This window comes from Argentina silus (assembly GCF_951799395.1).
Source record: "Argentina silus genome assembly, chromosome: X".
NCBI classification, from domain to species: Eukaryota; Metazoa; Chordata; class Actinopteri; order Argentiniformes; family Argentinidae; genus Argentina; species Argentina silus.
In genome coordinates this window covers 17569513-17589395 of record NC_139653.1, presented here as the reverse complement: position 1 = coordinate 17589395, position 19883 = coordinate 17569513, and the positions used below count along the sequence as shown (strand labels likewise).

The window sequence follows — 19883 nt, the reverse complement described above, 5'->3', positions numbered from 1 at the left end:
GTGTGAACAACAAATTAAAGAAGACAGCGAAAAGAAATTAAGACCATACTTTGTACAGAGAGGTAGGTATTTATAAGAATTGCAGAGCAACCAGGTCATTACTGACACAGGCCTACGATTGTCCTTCCTACACATACCATGTTTTATTTATTTTTTAATCTAGAGCAGGCGACCAGCACAAAAAATATTAAAACAATTTTCATCAGGTTCGTGGATTATTTTGTCTGTGTAACGATGTATCAATATGGCTGAATGTTCTGATTCCACTGCTGTTTTGATGCAGTATTTTGTTGATCTTGGGGGCTTAACTGATTACAGAAAATACGACTTGGACAAAACAATATACCGCATGCTACGCTTTTTTGTGTCAGCTTGCTTCTTATTACCCGGAACTATTTTGCATGGAAGATATACACGGAAACAATTCGCGACGAACAACAACAATCTGACCGATTCCCTCCAGACAAAGTCGTTGGATATATCAGTGTCTTTGGTTGGGAGTCACTCATTGATTTGCATTGACATACCTTTGCTTTTGAACGGTTAGACTAGGCGAATAGATGTCTGATGCACGAGGTAATTTGAATTTTATTTTATTTTATATATATAAAGTAATCAAAATCGAGTGTGTATGAGTATATGACAATAAACTGTATAGGCTGAGCATTAGTTACTAACGCGTAGCTAGCTAACCTTTGTTGGGGTTTCAGTGACCTGTTTTGTATTTTCAGAACAGCCTAAAAGAGAAGAGGAGGCCACTATCCCCGAACCCGAGGTAAACACAGTTCTTTGTTAGTTGCCCCGAGCCTGAGTAGACCACACAAATGTACCAACGTATGTGTAGGGCCACTAAATTGGCTGCCGTCGAGGTGATTCACATACACGGGATATCCGATTGCGATAGGTATCCGACGATATATCCCCACAGACTCCTTGCAGCTCAGTACAAACATCGTGTACCTCGCCGGCACCTCCAATTCCGCCCACAAAAGGTGGAGGTAATTGATTTAGCAATTGGTATTGATTCGCACTGCACACGAGCAAAACTTATTGTCTCCACCCTTTGTGGGCGGAACAGTTCGATTGAGACACACGGGTACAGGATATTTGGGAATTGAGCTGCAAAGAGTGTACGGATTTTATCGTCGTTTAGGCATTGTTGTATGGAGTTAGATAGCTGCCAAAAGGTTGAACGAACGTAATGTTAAGATCGTAAATAATTCCACACGTAAAGCATGAAGCGCACATGTGAAATCATCACTGTAAACGTAAAAACGATTACGGATTAGCATTGACACCTTCAACTTGTTGTTAAAGTTTACCCTGAATCCATTTTGATGTGTGTTTCTGGTCAATCCACGATGCATACCGTTTCAAACTATCATAATTTCGCATGCAGCAGCATCATATCTATCACGCGAGGTCTGTGTTTACTTCCTAAAAAACTCATATGTTAAAATACGTCAGATTAGAGTTGTTGCACTTTTATAGCAGCAGCGTTTTGTCTTTCAGGGCTGGTGGGGCCTGGCTGGCTCAGTGCGACTGTTAAACTCCAGGCATTTTGTTTTTCTCTGGCTGCAGCACCTTTTTGAACCACTAGGGACCGTGGGGCTGGTGGAGCTCGGCCCCTTGAGCTTGCCATTGACTTAACAAAGAGGCGTACATTGACTTTTGAGCATGCGCACAGTCATTTTCCCCACTCAGCGTTTCATTGACAGAGAGGGGTCAGTCCTGTTCATGCTCAAAGTATGCCTCTCCGTTGAGTCAAAGGCAAGCTCAAGAGGTCGAGTTCCACCGGCCCCACTGTGGTTCAAAAGGTGCTGCAGCCAGAGAAAGACAAATTCTGACATCACAACCACAAATATCACCGGTCATCATGAATGAGGTGGACAATTTACTCACCATTTGCTCCAGCACTTTGACTTTGGAGGAAAAAGTTTAGATTAGGCTTATAGGGGCACACACGCCTATATAATTAATTATAACCCTATCCCGAAATTGCAGTTTCAATCCTGAATGGTTTCAGAGGAAAACATGCCTAACAGCTAGTGTATCCGAGATGGCAAGAAAAGCCTTTTTTGTCTATACATGCTTTTTGGTGGAGAGAGCATTTGGTCCAAATCGGGATTCAAAGACTTAAAGCATTTATCGGAAAGGCTTTCCAAACATGAGGGTTGTGGATCTCATGTGGATAGTGACATTAAACTGGATTTAATGGGGAACACCAATGTCGTTGCTCAGCTTGACAGGGCATACCGACGCAACATTGAGTGCCATAACCAACAAACCAAGGAGAATAGGTACGTGCTGGGTAGAATAATTGTTTGCATTAAATTGTGTGGTAAAACAGAATTGGCCCTACATGGACACGATTAGTCTGTGGACTCTCTGAACCCTGGCATATTCAGGTGCATCTTTGAGACAATGTGTGAGGGAGATTCTAGACTCCAAAGACATTTTGATGAGCAGCCCGTATTTAAGGGTACATCCGCAATTATACAAAACGAACTACACTGTTGCATAGCCAGCTTGTTGATAAGCTACACTCTTGCATCAAAATGAATTGCTGACACTATATGACATAACAACAATGGTGGCCAATACAGGAGAAGGGAGGAGAGTATAAAAATGTGCGATATGAAAGAAGGCCATACAGGGAATAATGGAAGAAAGCTTCAGGTGCAAGCAGAAGATAATGGACAGAGATTCAGGTGCAAGCAAAAGATGGCAAAATTCATATGGTAAATCTTTTACCAAGAGCCTGCATTTCCCCATATTTTTATTTTATTGAACCTTTATTTATACAAAGGAAAACACATTCAGACCAAGGCCCCTTTTGCAGGTGCACCCTGTCCACAATACTTGCACAATTACAAAACACATACAAAACACAGTTAAATACAGAAATTAATACATAATATAAAACCACAATGTATCAGGAGAAACAATCACATCCTTCACCAAAGAGGTCCTCAATCAACATCCTAAATTGGCCGAGCGGCACCAGAACAACCATCTGAAATGTTTTTTTTGTAGATTGTTCCAGCATTGCACCGTAACTAAAAGCGGATTTACCTAATTCGGTGGAGACCCGAGGAACCTCAAGAGTTAACCAACTCTGAGAACATGTTAGGTAATTTATGTTTCTGAACTTCCAACAATGAGGTTAGGTTTAGACTTTAACGATGTCCAGCCAACCTTTTGATAAAGTATGCAATGAGGAGTATTAAAACATCACCTGTGATAAAGTGAAGGGTGCTATGGTAAATGGCATCCAAAGGTTTAAGAGGAGTGGCTGTTGCATTTTGTAGATGTTATCACCATAATCAAGCACTGGCATGAAGGTTGATTTAACAGATTGATTGCACAATCAGCTTTCTGCTGTTCAGGGAAAGGCAAGATCTATTCCTATAAAAGAAGGCCACCTTAAATCTTAGCTTTTTAACAAGCTCCTCCGTATGTTTTCTGAATATTAAGTCTTTATCAAACCAAATGCCCAGGTATTTATAAACAGGAACACACTCAATGTTTCTTTGATTTGGTAAATAACATATATTTGTAACATATAACAGGGAATGCAGACTGTAGCTCAGAAAGTGCCAGGTCAATCGAGGCAATAGCATATACAACAGTGTCATTGGCATATAGATGCAGGTTACAATTATTTATAGATAATCCAATATTGTTAATGTTAAATAGTCAAAAGAACCGGACCAATAATCGATCCTTGTGAAGAGGTCTATAAATGAGGCAGCACAATGTTTTTTCTGATCTAAGCATTTTAATTTATTTGATCATCTAAGACAAGTGTAGCAGCTGAGACTGTGCTATGACCAGGTCTAAAGCCAGATTGGTGCACAATTAGAATAGAATGAGAAGATAAAAAGGTTCTTAGCTGGGAGTTGACCAGGGACTCTAATACTTTGGAAAGTAAAGATAGCTTGGATATTGGACGGTAGTTATAGAGGTCAGAGGGGTCACCACCTTTATGGAGGGAGGAAGTGGAATGTCCGCTTCAGGGCGTTAATTGTTTAAAATAAATGAATACAAAAAAATAGGATCACCAGCAGAATCAGAGATAGCACTTAGGAACTGGTTTGATTTAGCTTTCTTAATTGACAAGGTACATCTATTTCTCAGTTGTCTGAAAACCTGCCAATCAGCTACTGAGTCCATTTTTTTCAATTTTTGACCCAGGCCTGGTTTCTCAACAGAAGGATTCTAAGGCATTAAAGGGCGCATGTTAGTCTGCCAGTGATATAAATATAGATGAGAAATGTTCTAGAACCAAATCGGGGTCAGGTATGCAGCTGCTATGGGAAAGATTCAAATATAATCATATTAAAAAAACCTTGCTCGCGAAAATATTTAACATTTATTGTTGTAAGGAAGCGTGGATCCATTATTTTTTTTTTTATCCTTTCATCTCTAATACAGGCTAGCGGACAGTGATTGCTGATGTCATTAGCAAAAACACCACTGGCTATATATTTATAAGGCCTGTTTGTTAGGATGATGTCTAACAGGGTGGATTTATCTGCATTCTTCAAGTTAGGCAGAGTTGGTTTTGAGATGAACTGTGATTGAGTTGTAAACCATTACATAGGTGTTTTATTTTATCTGAGGTTTGAGACAACCAGTGTAACAATCAGCTATTATTACTACTAAAGAATGTACATAGGAGGAAAGAAGTGCAGCCTAGTTATCAAGGGCACAATGATGAGCAGATGGTGGGCGATACACTCCTATCACAGGCAGCTTAGAGTTGTTTCCAAAACACACACTTAGGACTTAACATTAATATTGATTTGGGACAGTGGAGGACAACAGATGCAATAAAACAGTTTTTAAAATGTCTAGCCTGTGCTGAAACAGGTTTTATTGGCAGTCTGAGGGAAATGGATTGGGGTTACCTTAACAAGGCTAGGACTAGTGTCCCCTCAACACTTTAACACCTTCTCTATATTGTCAGATAGGATCTCTGCTCCTCTTCTGTTTGGATGCACTCCACGCTTAAAAAATGCTGTTCTCTCCCAAAACAGGTCAAAATTGTCTACAAATGGAATATCTTCGGTGTTACAGAATGCTTTAAGCCACATATGTAGCTGCCATGGCCTGCTGAACTTCATCTGAGCAAAGCGGGGATAGCGGACCAGAGTGTCTGAAGGCTATGGTATAACAGTGTATATAGTATATTATTATATATATAATAATTGTTGTAATGTATTTATTGCTGGAATGTACTGTGCATGTAGGCTATTTCACGTTTAGGTGACCCTTGACCCTATCTTGATGATAGATGACCTTTAGGTTGTGCAAGGGCACGACTGCCACTCGCTCCTGCTTAAGTATCATGGACACAAACCGCATAAAGCTCAGCTACAGCAGACAAAAACGCATTTTATCCTTGAACACTTCACAATTTCATTCTAATATAATTGTATTTGTATTTGATACATTTATACAAAAGAACCATGAAAAACACCTTGAAATGGGTTTCAACTATGGGAAATGGTGGAATAAACAAGCCACTTATTGGTTATTTAACTTATTTCCCTACAAGAACTGTAGGCCTACATGAACTTTCTAACTGCTCTGTAATGCACACCTCAATAAGTTGCGCACTCACATATTGCAAAGTGGCTCCCAAATGTATTACTGTATTTTTTACCCAATAGCAAATTCAGCTAGAAAAATACATTCCAGAAGAAACTTTGTGGGCTTACAAAGTCTTATTTTGGTAGTGGAAAAGGTTTAAAGATGTGTCGATAGATAGTTAGATTTGCTGGGTAGTTGAAAGAAAGTGAGATGGTCTTATTGTGGTAGCGGATAAAGAGATGGGTTGATTGGTTGGTTAGAGAGAGAGAGAGAGAGATGGGATGAGCCAGAGGTACTTCAGTGGAGTGGGTAGAGAGTTGGTTGATTGAGTCTTGAAAGTTCCATGGCAGTTGCAGTAAGGAGCTCACAGAATGTTGGCCTAAATCAACATTCCACCATGTTAACCAGATGGGAGTTTTTTTTAAGAACAATAGGCCCAAAGTAACCCCACCTAATGTCGAAACTTACCTTTTACGTTTACATTGCTGATTTTGCATTTGATCTTCATGTTTTATGTGTGAAATTATTTACTATTTTAACATTAGGTTCATTCAACCATTTGGCAGCTATCTAACTCCATAGTATTGGTATTAAATGGCGGAATAATGTTGTATATGTTGCGATCGGAATATTATTTCTGGGTAGTATGGAAATGGATGGCTTTAAGTTCACAATGAGTTATCGCAATCGGATGATGTCAAGACCGCTCGTAGCCTACGCCCGAGCCTAGGACGACTTTATCCCATAGGAGTGAATCCCCACGGCAGCTAATTTAGGGCCTTACCCCAATTTGTGATTAGATTTACTTTTTACATTTAGATGTTGTCTACGTCTAGTCACAGATTGGTAAGTACAGGGGATGCAGGAAAGTAAATACTTGTCTTTGTTGGTTTGTTAGAAAGACGAGCTGTCAAGCAAGAGATGGCTAGTCATAGCTGCCCAAGCTAAATACTTAAGAGAGCACAAGAGCACCATCACGAGTAGCTGAAGTCGACGTCTACAAGCGTTGACTTCGGTTACCTCATGAGTAACTCTGCATCAAAGCTATATCGTCTCTGTTTCCATGCATGTAGTGATAAAATAAATATGTGGGGAAACTTTATTGCAAAAAAGCACTTTACTAGCATAATAGGTGGGTAAACCATGTTCACACTAATAGAAAGTTGGGTAAACAGAGTGTTACCCTCCACCACTGTTACATCACTGTCTGTATAGTATGCCAAGCGAATGCTGTGCAGTACTGTAGCTATATTTGTCTAAATTGATTCCACATGATTTCTGTTAGGACGACAGCAGCGACGAGGGTGAGGCTTCAGGGGACACAGAGAGTAGGTGTCAACCACTCAATGTTTTTCTTGTCATTACAAAAGTGATGTTTTAATCTTACCAGATTCTCATCAGTCTCTCTCCTGCTCTTTCAGTGGATTTCCTACGCAATCTCTTCTCGCGAACCTTGGGCTTATCTCCTGGAGAGAAAATCTTGGATGAACTGACTCTTGAGGGGGTGGCACGATACATTGAGAGTGGCAAATGTATGTTTTTAATACTAAAAACTAGTTTATACCCCTTTAGGGATCAGTCCAGGTTACCTACGGAATGACATGTTGCCTACAGTAAACTGACAATGCATTGTTAACATTCTGTGTTGGGCTTGACCGTTTATGTAGCTCCGTAAACAGCACAGCCGTCAACAACATCTAGCTGTATAAATGGGTAATTATTCAACACAAGGGAATAGACTGTACTTATCAATAACATCTGAAAGGCCATTTGTTTTGCGTACTGAACATGCATAGGTCTGTCAAATATTGCAAACTCTGTGACACCGCTTCAGTGGTTAAAGAGCATGTGGCAAATTTACAATGTCAGAAACTGATTATCAACTAAGACCACCAAAAAAATACATTCTTGAAATACAAACTCTGATAACAGTCAAATCTGGTGTGTTGCAAAGTCCATGAAGTGTAATGATTGTCTGATATTCTTCCTACCAACAGGCAAAAACATAATCTGTATGGTGGGGGCAGGAATATCCACATGTGAGTACTTCGCTAACTCACTGTCCTGAAGTATATATGGGAAAGACACACAATGCATTAGCATTCTGTGTATATAATGTGTGTTTGCTACAGCATGTGTAACAAAGAGGTTTTAGATGTTAATTGAGCTGAATACTCTATTGGATTAATTAACACAGAGGAAATTGGGTTTGCCAACTGCTACCAGCAGTGCACATAGACTTTACTGTAGTAAAGAAAGGGAACTGTCTTTTCCAAAAGGTTCTGATGGTGACACTGTTCCTCTCTCCCCCTTAGCGGCTGGTATCCCTGACTTCCGTTCCCCAGAGACGGGCCTTTACGCCAACCTGCAGAAATACAACCTGCCATACCCAGAGGCTATCTTCCAGATCGATTACTTCAAGGTATGCCTACTCTTAGAGTTGAGCAATATGCCAAGTTATGATATAGTCAATAGATTTATTGTTTGTAAGCAATGGAGTAATACAACCATATATTTTGAGTTATGATGGGGTAAGCCAGTTGTGCTAAGCTCATGCGGCATTTACAGTGCCCTCCCTATACTTCAAAATGTTGGATTTGAAATTGAATTGCTATGAGGTTAAAGTATAGATTCTCAGCTTTTATGTGAGCGTATGTGTACATATTGGTTTCATCATTTAGAAAATGACGATACTTTACATAGTATACATAGTCCCCCTATTTCAGGGCACCAAAAGTAATGGGACACATTCATATAACATCCAAATTAAGCACTCATATTTAGTATTTGGTCGACAATCCTTTGCATGCAATAACTGCCTGAAGTCTGTGACCTATTGACCCCACCAGACGCTGGGTACCTTCTCTGGGGATGCTCTGCCAGGCATGTACTGCAGACATCTTTCATTGTTTGTTTTGAGGTCTTTTTGTCTAAAGTCTTTTCAGGAAATGAAATGCATGTTCATTGGATTGACTTGGCCAGTCAAGAAATGTTCACTTATTGGCTCTGAAAAGCTCCCTAGTTGCTATGACAGTATGTTTTGGGTCATTGTCTTACTGTATAATGAAGCACCATCCATTGAATTTGGAGGCATTTGCTTGCACTCGAGGAGACAAGATGTTTCTGTACACTTCATAATACATTTTGCTGTTACCTCATCAATTAAGTTAAGTTAGGCAGTTCTAGTGGCAGCTATACATGCCCAAACCATAACACCCCCTCCACCATGTTTCACAGATAAGGTGGTATACTGTAAATCTTGGGCAGATCTTTTTTTCTCCAAACTGAAACCTGACCATAACTAGTGGTTTGCACCCTGCAGTGAAGCCTCTGTAATTCGGCTGGTGACGTATTCTGTGGATGGTAATGTAGGCACATTCACGCCTATCCCCTGGAGAATGTTCCTGATCTGTGGGATAGTTGTTTTGGGTTATTTTTTAATTATGGTGAGCATTCTTCGGTCATTCACTGTAGAAGTCTTTGGCCTTGGCCTACCAGCCCATTTGTGATTGCTGAGCTCACCTGTGCTTTTTTTTGTTGGGGTAATGATGTTCCAAACTGTTGATTTTGGCAAGCCTAAGGTTTTGGCTATGTTTCTTTTTTTTCAGATTTTCAGCCTAATAATGGCTTTCTTGACTTGCATTGACATCTCTAGGGCAGTGTTTTTCAACCTTTTTTGAGCCACGCCACATTTTTTACATTGAAAGAATCTTGCGGCACACCACCAACCAAAAATGTTACAAAATGACACTCTGTAGCCTGATACAATAATATCCGTAGACTCATCAAGTTGCAACGCAAATTTCCTACTGATGCGTATCTTTCCCAAAACATGACTTTCGATGTCTGTAGACATGTCATCAATACGCCTGGCAATTGTGTTATCTGAGAGCGGGACTTTAGCTATGTCTTTAACCGCGTCAGGGCCGAGCATCTCGTTGACAATGGCTTTGCAGGCAGGTAGTATTAATGTCTCTGCCACAGAGTGGGACTTTTTTGATTTAGCTACGAGTTCAGCAACTAGGTAACTAGCTTTGAGGGCTTTCTCATTTACCTTTGTGGTTTTTCCTCATAAAAGTTGCCTGTTTCTCTGTGTTTTCACGCAGGCGAACAAAATAGTCCATCGGCTTGTTTTGAAGCGACGGGTGTTTCGTTTGGAGATGGCGTTTAAGCTTGCTTGGCACCATGGCGCTGTTGGACAGCTTCTCGCCACACACCAAGCATAACGGAGTCGGTGTCGTCTCATCCCCGGTGAAAGTAAATCCGAACGAAAGATAGCTTTCGCTGTATTGCCTCAAGCTCACCATCTTTGCTTTCTTTTTACCACCACTCATACTAGGGCCTTTACCCGGGTCAGAATCTTGTCCAGGGCCCAGTTCGGAGTTTGCGTTTTTCCTTTTTAAAAACTTCTCCATCACTGTCACCACGACCTGTCGCATGCGTCACTAATTCTCTTGTCTCTAAGAAGGAACGAGGCAATTAGCTACCTGCTGCCACCTGGACGAATATTACATTACTCTGCCAGTCACTATATTACAGCACAGACACTCGACAATGGCATATTATTTGCAGATAATAATTAATAAATGTTAATTAAAAAAATGTGAAATTGGATAATTTCTCACGGCACACCCAACGATCTCTCACGGCACACTAGTGTGCCACGGCACAGCGGTTGGGAAACGCTGCTCTAGGGTCCTCATGTTGACAGCCATCAATAGCACAGTCCAACGGGAAAACGCAAAGCCTGGAATCAATACTAGACATTGACAGCTCTCTTATGCCTGCACAAATGATGTGACAGAACACACCTTACTTACCAGAAACACCTGTCAAGCCAGTTGTCCCATTACTTTTGGTGCCCTAAAATAGGGGGACTGTGTATAAGTGTTGTCATTTCTAAATGGTGAAACCAATACGTACATGAATACACTCAAATAAAGTCTGAGAATCTGTACTTTAACCTCAGTAATTGTTTTGATTTCAAATCCAAACTTTTGGAGTAGAGAGCCAAAAGAAGAAAAAATGCTTCACTGTCCCATTACTAATGCAGGGCACTACATAAGTATCAGATTCCAGATTGTGTCTCTACGTCTCATAAGTATATAAACAAGAAATACGATAAATATTGAGATACAAATCGTGTATTGTTTTTAAGTCAGAAAATATTTAGATCATATTTAGGCCATATCTGATACTTTTATGATTGGCTCACTTAACTTATGACAGGCCCTAACTATGCATCCCCACACTAAATGTACCCATCTCCCTCTGCATTTACTCCCCCTCTCTCCACATCTACCCCTTGTCTCTCAGAAACATCCTGAGCCATTCTTTGCTCTCGCCAGGGAGCTGTACCCAGGGCAGTTTAAGGTAGGACATCTCTGACTCCAAAACAAGTTCCTATCAAGCAATGTTTATTGGCTATAAAATTGAATTGACAGAATTGAGTCTTCACTGTGTGTGTGTGCTTTAATTGTGCCTATGAATTAACAAGTCCTTTTTAGACTTTATTTCATGAACTGTTGTTTGCTCTGTTATTGACCAGTGTTGTTGTTTTGTGTTAAGCCCACAGTATGTCACTACTTCATCAAGATGCTGAAGGATAAAGGGCTACTCAGACGCTGCTACTCACAGGTTAGTGAAGCGTTCTCTCATACACTCCATGACTGTGTGCCAATACCCTTTTTTCTGATGTACGGACTTGTGCAGTCTTCCAACATGGATTTAAAAGGAATGGACTGCTGAAACACATCGCGTGGACACTCCCTCAAAACCATGCTTACACCAGTCTTTATTTTTTAAATCCATGTCGGGAAGTGCACTCTTTCAAGGAAAAGGTAGAGAATTGGGAAGTAGTCTGAGTCACTCACTCACACATACACTTACGTTCAGGCCTTATTGAGTTCCCATTGTTTTTTCCTTTTTATTCTTTTGGTCATGTCTCTATGGTTAGAATATTGACACCCTGGAACGGGTGGCAGGACTGGAGGGAGAGGACCTGATTGAAGCCCACGGCACCTTCTACACATCACACTGTGTCAGCTTCCTCTGTCGTAAAGAGTACAACTTGGACTGGATGAAAGGTGAGGTGATCTGAGCCCGGCTGGTACATTACTCAATGAGTTAGTTTTTTCTTCAATTTAAGGGAATTTCCCTCAGAACCATCAGGGAATCTATATGCACAATAACTCTCACATGTCCAAAACATTATATATTGTACCAGCAGGGGTACACATGAGGGGAAAATGAATGGGGTCCAATAGAGCTTTTTTTTGTTTGTTTCAAAAAATGTTTTATAGATATTAAATGACAATCAAGCTTATTTCTGAGAACAGTACATACATACATAGCCCTCCAAAGTATTGGAAAGAGGATGCATTTTGTCTTCTTTTAGCTGTATACTCCCAACAGTTCGGATTTGAAAATTACAATGGGATCAAAGTAGAGATTCCCATCTTTAATTAAAAAAAATTCTTTTAGATGGTTTCACCATTTAGAAAGTATAAAATGTTTTAAACATACGACTATACATTTCCCCCTGTCAGGATTCCAAAAGTATTGGAATAAATATAATATAATGTTATTAAATATAATAATATATATATAATATAAATATAAGGTCCAAATAAAGCACTCATGTTCATCTTCAATTGTTTGTTTTGAGGTTGTTTTGCCTTAAATTCCCTCTTCAGCAAATGAAATGGATGTTCAATTGGATTTAGATCTGGAGATCGATTGACTTGGCCACTAAAGAACTTTCCACTTTTTTGCCCTGAAAAACTCCCTAGTTGCTATGGCAGTATGTTTGGGGTCATTGTCTTGCTGTATGATAAAGTGCCGTCCAATGAGATTGGAAGCATTTGCTCGTACTTCAGCAGACAAGATGTTTCACTTTGGATTACATTCGGCTGCTGTTGTCAGCAGTTATACCATCAATGAAGACAAGTGAGCCAGTTCCAGTGGCAGCCGTAAACGCCCAAGCCATAACACCCCCTCACACCATGTTTCCCAGATTAGGTGGTATGCTGGGGATTTCGGGCAGCTCCTTTTTCTCTCCACACTTTATACTTACCATCACTCTGGTACATGATGATAATCTTTCTCATCTGTTCACAAGACCTTTTTCCAGAACTTTTAGTTACTTTTTAGCAAAGTGTAATCTGGTTTCTGTTGCTAACTAGTGGATTACACCTTGCAATGTAGCCTCTGTAGGTCTGCTGGTGATGTCTTCTGCTGGTGGTAGTCTCTGACACATTCATGCCTAAACGTTGTCTTGGGTTTTTTTAAAATTATGGTGAGCATTCTTCAGTCATCCACTGTAGATGTCTTCCTTGGCCTACCAGACCATTTCCGATTGCTAAGCTCAACATTGTTTTTCTTCTTTTGGATGATGTTCCAAACTTGTTGTTAGCAAGCCTAAGGTTTTGGATATGTTTATGATAGTTTGTTCCTGATTTCTCAATCCAATAATGGCTTCATTGACATGCAGTGACAACTCTTTGGTCTTCATGTTGTAAGACACCAATAGGAGACTCCAAAGGAAAACATGAAGACTAGAATCAATACTAGACATTGACAACTCTCTTATGCCTGCACAAATTACCAAAAACACTTGTCAAGCCAATTTTCCAATACTACTGGTTCCCTGACATAGGGGGATTATGTATAGAAAGGGTTGTAATTTCTAAATGGTGAAACCAATCTGAAAAAAAGAAAACAATTAATTAAAATTGTTAAAGGGGCTGTGCTGAAGGACTGAGAATTTAGGAAAATGAAAGATCAGGGAGGGCACACTTTCTTTTGAATTAATTATGAAGACAATTTTAGCCTTTGAGCTCCATTCACACCATTCATTCTCTCGTTAGGGACAGAGTCCACCATTTTTTTTTCAATACGCCAACGACTTTTTAGAGTTGTTCCAATGGGAAGGACATGGTTTGCGCGCCTCGACACCAAGGCAGCATGCATGGCTGTTTTTAACGGAGCACTCCGGGCGCTCTCATATTTTGTTCAACTTTTGGAATGGAGTGCCGCGCATCAGTCACTTTGAACTAAGAAACCAATCAAATTGACGGAGGAAAGAACACCAATTCCACAACAAGATGGTGGCTATTTCAGTTGAAAATGAGATGTCATGCACTACAATTTCTGAAATAAATATAGGCTCTTTTTGTAGAGGGTCTTACTCTCCTCATGTGATGTGCCCCCTCTGCTGCTACTTTCAGTTTTACTCACTTAAGTGGGAAAGATAAGAAGTGGCACGCTGTCCTAAAAGGGATGTGGTACCATTGAGGTTCAATGTGTACTTCTGAATCGTATGTTGAATCATTCTCGTTCACTTCTAACCTGCAGAGAAAATCTTCTCAGAAGAGATTCCCAAATGTGACAAGTGCAGTGGTCTGGTTAAACCAGGTGAGTATGTACATGCCCTCTATTTCCTTTACTGGTAGCCCCAGTCACTCCCTTTCTTGTAACTTAGACTGCAGACAACGTAAGAAACACAGTCTATTTCAGGGTACTCTAGCTCTCATTATGGAGAGCTATTGGGTGTGCTGGCGCCTGATTTAATTACCCCTGACCCAGACTGAAGACCATGATTCATTGATTATTTGAAACAGGTGTTTTATTGCATCGCTGGAACAATCAGTAGTTCTCCAGGAGTCCTAAATTAATCAAATTCAATCAATTCAGAAAGTGATTTGACTTAACTATAAGAGAATGGAAACCATTTTTTATTTTAAAAGCTTTTAATTTCAAAATCAATTATTTGCAATCATTGAATTGAAATCAATGAAAAGGTGTTTTTGCAATCATTGAATTGTGATGTCAATTTATTTACTTTATGGACTGACTTGAAATTCAACTGACCTCAACCCTGCTTTACAGTTCAGTATTGTTCATAGCACCTTGCACGTGTCAAGACTGCCTGACTCTTCATCAGTCTTTCCCCTCTTACACTCTTCTTTCCTCCTGCTTTGTCCTTGTGCTCTCTGCTCAGATATTGTTTTCTTTGGGGAGAGTCTACCAGCCAGGTTCTACACCTCGATGAAGATGGTGAGTGTGCGATTGTCTGTATGTGTGTTTGTTAGCCCATGCATGCGTGTAACTAGGTGTCTTCATTACAAGTAGTAAAATCATCTGAAATTGCTTATCTAGTCCCCGTTTCCTCATTTTTCTATTTCCCTGTGTCCGTGTAGGACTTCCCTCGCTGTGATCTCCTCATCATCATGGGGACCTCCCTGCAGGTTCAGCCTTTTGCCTCTCTAATCGGCAAGTAAGTGGTCTCTGGTTGCATTCCCGGTCGACATTGCAGTCCGTTTCTAAACTGAAAAGCTTAAGAAATACAAAAGTGCACAGTTAGACTCGAGTCTCCTTAAAGAAATTAAATGAAAATACAAACTATTTGGCTGTGCTCATTTGCATTTGCATTCTTAGTAGATCACTCACTACATGTAGAAGTTGTGCATCAGTGTTTTACCATGCAGCTCTCTAGTAGATCTGGTTTTACCATGCAGCTCTCTAGTAGATCTGGTTTTACCATGCAGCTCTCTAGTAGATCTGGTTTTACCATGCAGCTCTCTAGTAGATCTGGTTTTACCATGCAGCTCTCTAGTAGATCTGGTTTTACCATGCAGCTCTCTAGTAGATCTGGTTTTACCATGCAGCTCTCTAGTAGATCTGGTTTTACCATGCAGCTCTCTAGTAGATCTTGTTTTACCATGCAGCTCTCTAGTAGATCTGGTTTTACCATGCAGCTCTCTAGTAGATCTGGTTTTACCATGCAGCTCTCTAGTAGATCTGGTTTTACCATGCAGCTCTCTAGTAGATCTGGTTTTACCATGCAGCTCTCTAGTAGATCTTGTTCATAGTGTGTCCAATAAAATGCATGTGGCTCTCACTTCGCATTTACGCATCTATTTCTGGGCATGCTGCTCATCATAGCCACTTTGTGTGTGCGCGTGTGTGTGCGCACGTGTGTGTGTGTAGGGTTCCAAACAGCACCCCCAGACTGCTCATCAACATGGAGAAGACAGGAGAGGTGAGCTCACTGCCCCCCATCTCAATTCCACCGTATTTACAGTATCTGCATTACCCTTTACTCCAGGGTCTTAAACTGGCAGAACCTTTTGAATGTTGTCTGCCAATGTTGTTGTCTTAGTAGGAGAAAGAAAATATTGTTGAATAACCATAGAGAAATTATGATGGATTTTTTAACTTATTATTTCAGCATCTATGATGCACTTTTAACTTCAGTAATATATCTGAGATTATCTGTCAATGTAATGAAGGTATAAAATAGTTATTATCCTAAATAGTTGAAGACCCCTGCACTACTCCCTCTGTCTTTCTCACTTGTTGTACTTTCAGTTGAATCTGTGTGTGTGTCTGTCTCCCTCTATAGTCAGATGCTTTGTTTGGGGTGTTTGATTTCTTTGGAGGGATGGACTTTGACTCACAAAAAGCCTACAGGTGAGAAGCTACCCGCATTCTCCACCCCTCTCACAATGTCAACAACACAAATGGTAATGAGGAGACGGGTGATGATGATGATGATGGTGGTGTTGGTGTTGGTCATGAAATACAGTATGACATAACATGTCAATGTTTTATTAGAGTGGTGGTTGTGGTCCGTCTATTTGTTTGTCTGTTTATCTATTATATCTGTATGTTTATGCTGTTTCTCTGTCAGAGATGTGGCCCATATTAGCACCTGTGATGATGGCTGCTTGGCATTGGCTGACTTGCTGGGCTGGAAGGTAAATCGTATGCCGACATGATCTTGAAATTTATCTTATGAATATTATATTGTCAAATGTGATGAATGATGCCCAACACGTGTACATTATGTATTCCATAATCAAGTATATAATACACTACTGCATTCACACACTCCTGAGAGGAGTGAAAAAGAGATTGTTGAGAAACATTTGTGATGTTAGTAGGCATGTGTAGTTTAGTGGTGCAGTGGAACCAATGGAATAATTCAAAAAGTGCAAGCCATGGGGCCACATAGTGGGCAAGCTTAAATCATGTGATCTACATTTGTAAACAATCTAATACTATTTTCCCCTCTTATCACCTCCACTGTCTCTCCCAGGTGGAGCTGCAAGAGATGGTGAAACTGGAGCATGATCGTATTGACAGCCAAGAGAAGAAGGAGCAGGCCAATCAGAACACAGCTGCAGGGAAGGCAGGCTCTGGTGGAGAGTCAGGGAAGACTGACAAGGCAGAGTAACCAATAAGAGAGCCTGCTGACATGACAGCCAATGGATTGGCAGTTTGGTTGCATATCAGGACGGTCTTCGCCTGGCTGTCAGTATTTTGTTTTTTCTCCTGTTCGATTTGCACTTTACTAACGAGAGAGAGAGAGAGGGAGAGAGAGAGAGAGAAAATATCAGAGGGCAAGATGGTGCATAGTGTGGGTAGGGACTATGGTTGATTTCGGAATAAGGTAGAAACTCTGGCCCTGTTTCAATACTGGAATTGCATCCTCACACCCACCTTACCTTGAAGAAATTACTCATCTTAAAGGTGCTATATGTAGCATATTACCTGCGCCGACCCTGCCTGTCTGGCTGGATTTGCTTTTCCCAAATGTTTGGGATGTTTCTTGGTGTGTAACCTGTGACTTGCATGTGTGTGGCTCATTTGCTACCTACTGTAGTGTCTGGGAGCCGTAAGCATTTCTCAGTGCTGGAAGCTGCAAATAAGGTGACGTGAAAATGATCGACAGATTCATTGTTTCAGTCAGAAGTCGTTTACATTGGGCAAGGGAAGGGAGAGAGGCGGGGACATTATTCTGAAGGAGACACTGTCCATGTTTCTGCAAACATTTCCAAACTAAATTATGACTGCATTTTAACCACACAGATCCTTTGCAAGTTTTAAAGTCATGTAACTAAGGTATTCGCTAGACAAAAACATGGAAATGATTGACAGATTAATTATTTCAGTTAGAAGTAGGTTGCATTGAGTGAGGAGGAGACACTATTCTGAATTGTCATTGCAATTCCCATTGCTGTGAAAAGAGCATGCAATCCTGCATATGGTACCTTTAAGCGATTGGTCAAAGGCAGCTTTCAGCTGCTTTGGTGAACACAATCAAATCATGTCAGATCAGTAATTTCTTCAAAGAGGGAAGAGTGAGGCATTGTTAAGACAGGACCATACACTGAGCTCTTACAAGTGTGAGTTAATTTGTTGATGAGCTCAGAGGAAATTACACAGGCAAGCAGATGTTGGCAGGGCAACAGAGTATATGGCCTCTTTCCTGGACAACTACATTTCAGTCACCTGAAAAAAACACCTGAATAAGTGTGTAATATATTAGCTAACTGCATCACACTGTATGATATAGCTGATATGATCTGATATCTGGCTGCACAGTTGATGAAATGGCATGCAACCATGGTTGCACACCTTGCTAGTCCACCTGAAACTTGCCCAAGCTGTCTATGACGAAGGAAATAGTCCCCTGAAGCAGTGCTACCACACCTGCTGTAAATAAAATAAAATAAAAAGAGATTATTACTGTTTGATGAATTATTTATAATGATTATGCATTTTTCATGACATTTTCTGTATGTGCTTCTTAATTTGATTCATTTAATAATTATTTTTTAGTTTATAATATATATTAAGTGTGTACACACACACACACACACACACACACAGACACACAGGCTTCAGAAAGTATTCAGACCCCTTTGCTTTTTCCACATTTTGTTGTGTTATATATAATTTAAAATGGATTCAATTATTTTTTTTTGCTGTCAATCCACACAATATAATGACAAAGCAAAAACACATTTTTAGAAATTTCAGTAAATTTATTAAAATTGAAATACAGAAATACCTATAAATTTACCTCAAGTACTCAGACCCTTTGCTTTGACACTCAAATGCTGAGTGTCATTGAGCTCAAATGCTAAAATGTCATCAACAAGTCACTCAATAAGTTGATTTGCATCCATCTTAATGCAAATTGAATAATAATTCATGTGATTTTTTAATTCATATCTTTGTTTTTAAGGGGCTCTGATTTGCATAGGAAGCAATTACACAATGTGTGGATCAGGTTGTCATTACAAACTAAGCAAATGGAAATGAACAAAACTGCTCAGGAATGCAACCCTGAGGCCTGGGGAGACTTACAAAAATCTATAAAGTTGAATGGCAGAGAGGAAAAACCAAAGTCGATGGGACAACATCATCTCAGTTACTCTACAAAATGTGTCTATAACAAAGTGGCCAAGAATAATCCCTTAAAAAGAATCCATCTCACATCCATAATTGTGTTTGCAACAGTGAATTCAAGAGATGCAGCAAAGAAAGTGTCTGGAAATGTGTTTATTTGGTTTTTACTACAAAGCATTACGTTTAGTGCAAGTCCAGCACATGCAATGCAGTTTCCGCACCATCCCTCATGTGAAGAATAATGGTAGCTATATCATGTTATGGGTATGTTTGTCACTGGCACGGACTGAGGAGTTCGTCAGGATCAAGAGAAAATTATGAAATTTGCTAAATTGGTAGTGACATCCTCATCCATATAGTGTGTAATTGATTCCTAAAATATTCAATATGAATTATTATCCTTGCACTCAGATGGACTGTATTCGAGCAAATTTTAAGAGTGTCATAGCAAAGGGTCTGAATACTTATGTAAATGAGGTATTTCTGCATTTAATTTGAATAAATTTGCCAAAATGTCTAAAAAATTTGTTTTCGCTTTGTCATTATGGGGTATTGTGTGTGGATTGATTGCAAAAAAAATCTATTTAATCCATTTTAAGTTGAGTCTGTAACACAACAAAATGTAGAAAAAGTGACGGGGTCTGAATAATTTCCAAAGCCATTGTGTATCTATCTATCTATCTATCTATATATATATATATATATATATATATATATAATGTATATATATATACATTAATGTATATGTGATGTTGTGTTTCTGTTCGTCCTGTCGGTGTTGGCATAGATGGTTTCTATCTCAGCACGTATGTGTGATATAAGAGGAAGTTGCTAAAGCGTTGTGAGATGATCAGGTTGCTCTGTAGACGGTGTTGCAGCACATCCCTGTTGACTAAACCGAGCTGCTTGTGACACAACCTGCAAAAACATGAAATAAAGTGAAAGAGGGCAACCCCTCCTAAAGTTTTAGTTTTTTTTAATGCACTGAACATACAAACTGTAAAACATTCATTCATACAAGTAATATTATTTTGTATGTTTGTGTCTTGTGCATTTTTATGTGCTGTATTGTAGTATTGTATTGT

The 19883-nt window shown here is 39.8% G+C and overlaps 1 protein-coding gene across 4 annotated transcripts; it reads left to right on the top strand.

Annotated features, from left to right (window-relative positions):
• The first annotated feature begins 9 nt into the window (after positions 1 to 9).
• sirt2 (sirtuin 2 (silent mating type information regulation 2, homolog) 2) lies at positions 10 to 19657 on the top strand. Of its 4 annotated transcripts, none has more exons than XM_083694485.1 (16): positions 10 to 62; positions 732 to 775; positions 6884 to 6926; positions 7020 to 7130; positions 7596 to 7637; positions 7914 to 8020; positions 10915 to 10971; positions 11167 to 11235; positions 11555 to 11684; positions 13954 to 14013; positions 14600 to 14655; positions 14799 to 14875; positions 15589 to 15640; positions 16004 to 16071; positions 16292 to 16358; positions 16700 to 19656. In XM_083694485.1, coding segments are annotated over exons 3-16 (1035 nt in total). In that variant the 5' UTR covers positions 10 to 62; positions 732 to 775; positions 6884 to 6925; the 3' UTR covers positions 16838 to 19656. The 4 variants fall into 4 exon arrangements, with proteins under 4 accessions (XP_083550611.1, XP_083550609.1, XP_083550608.1 ...); XM_083694483.1 differs by lacking the exon at positions 10 to 62 and adding an exon at positions 431 to 576; XM_083694482.1 differs by lacking the exon at positions 10 to 62 and adding an exon at positions 431 to 576 and having other exon boundaries at positions 711 to 775.
• Positions 19658 to 19883: the final 226 nt, after the last annotated feature.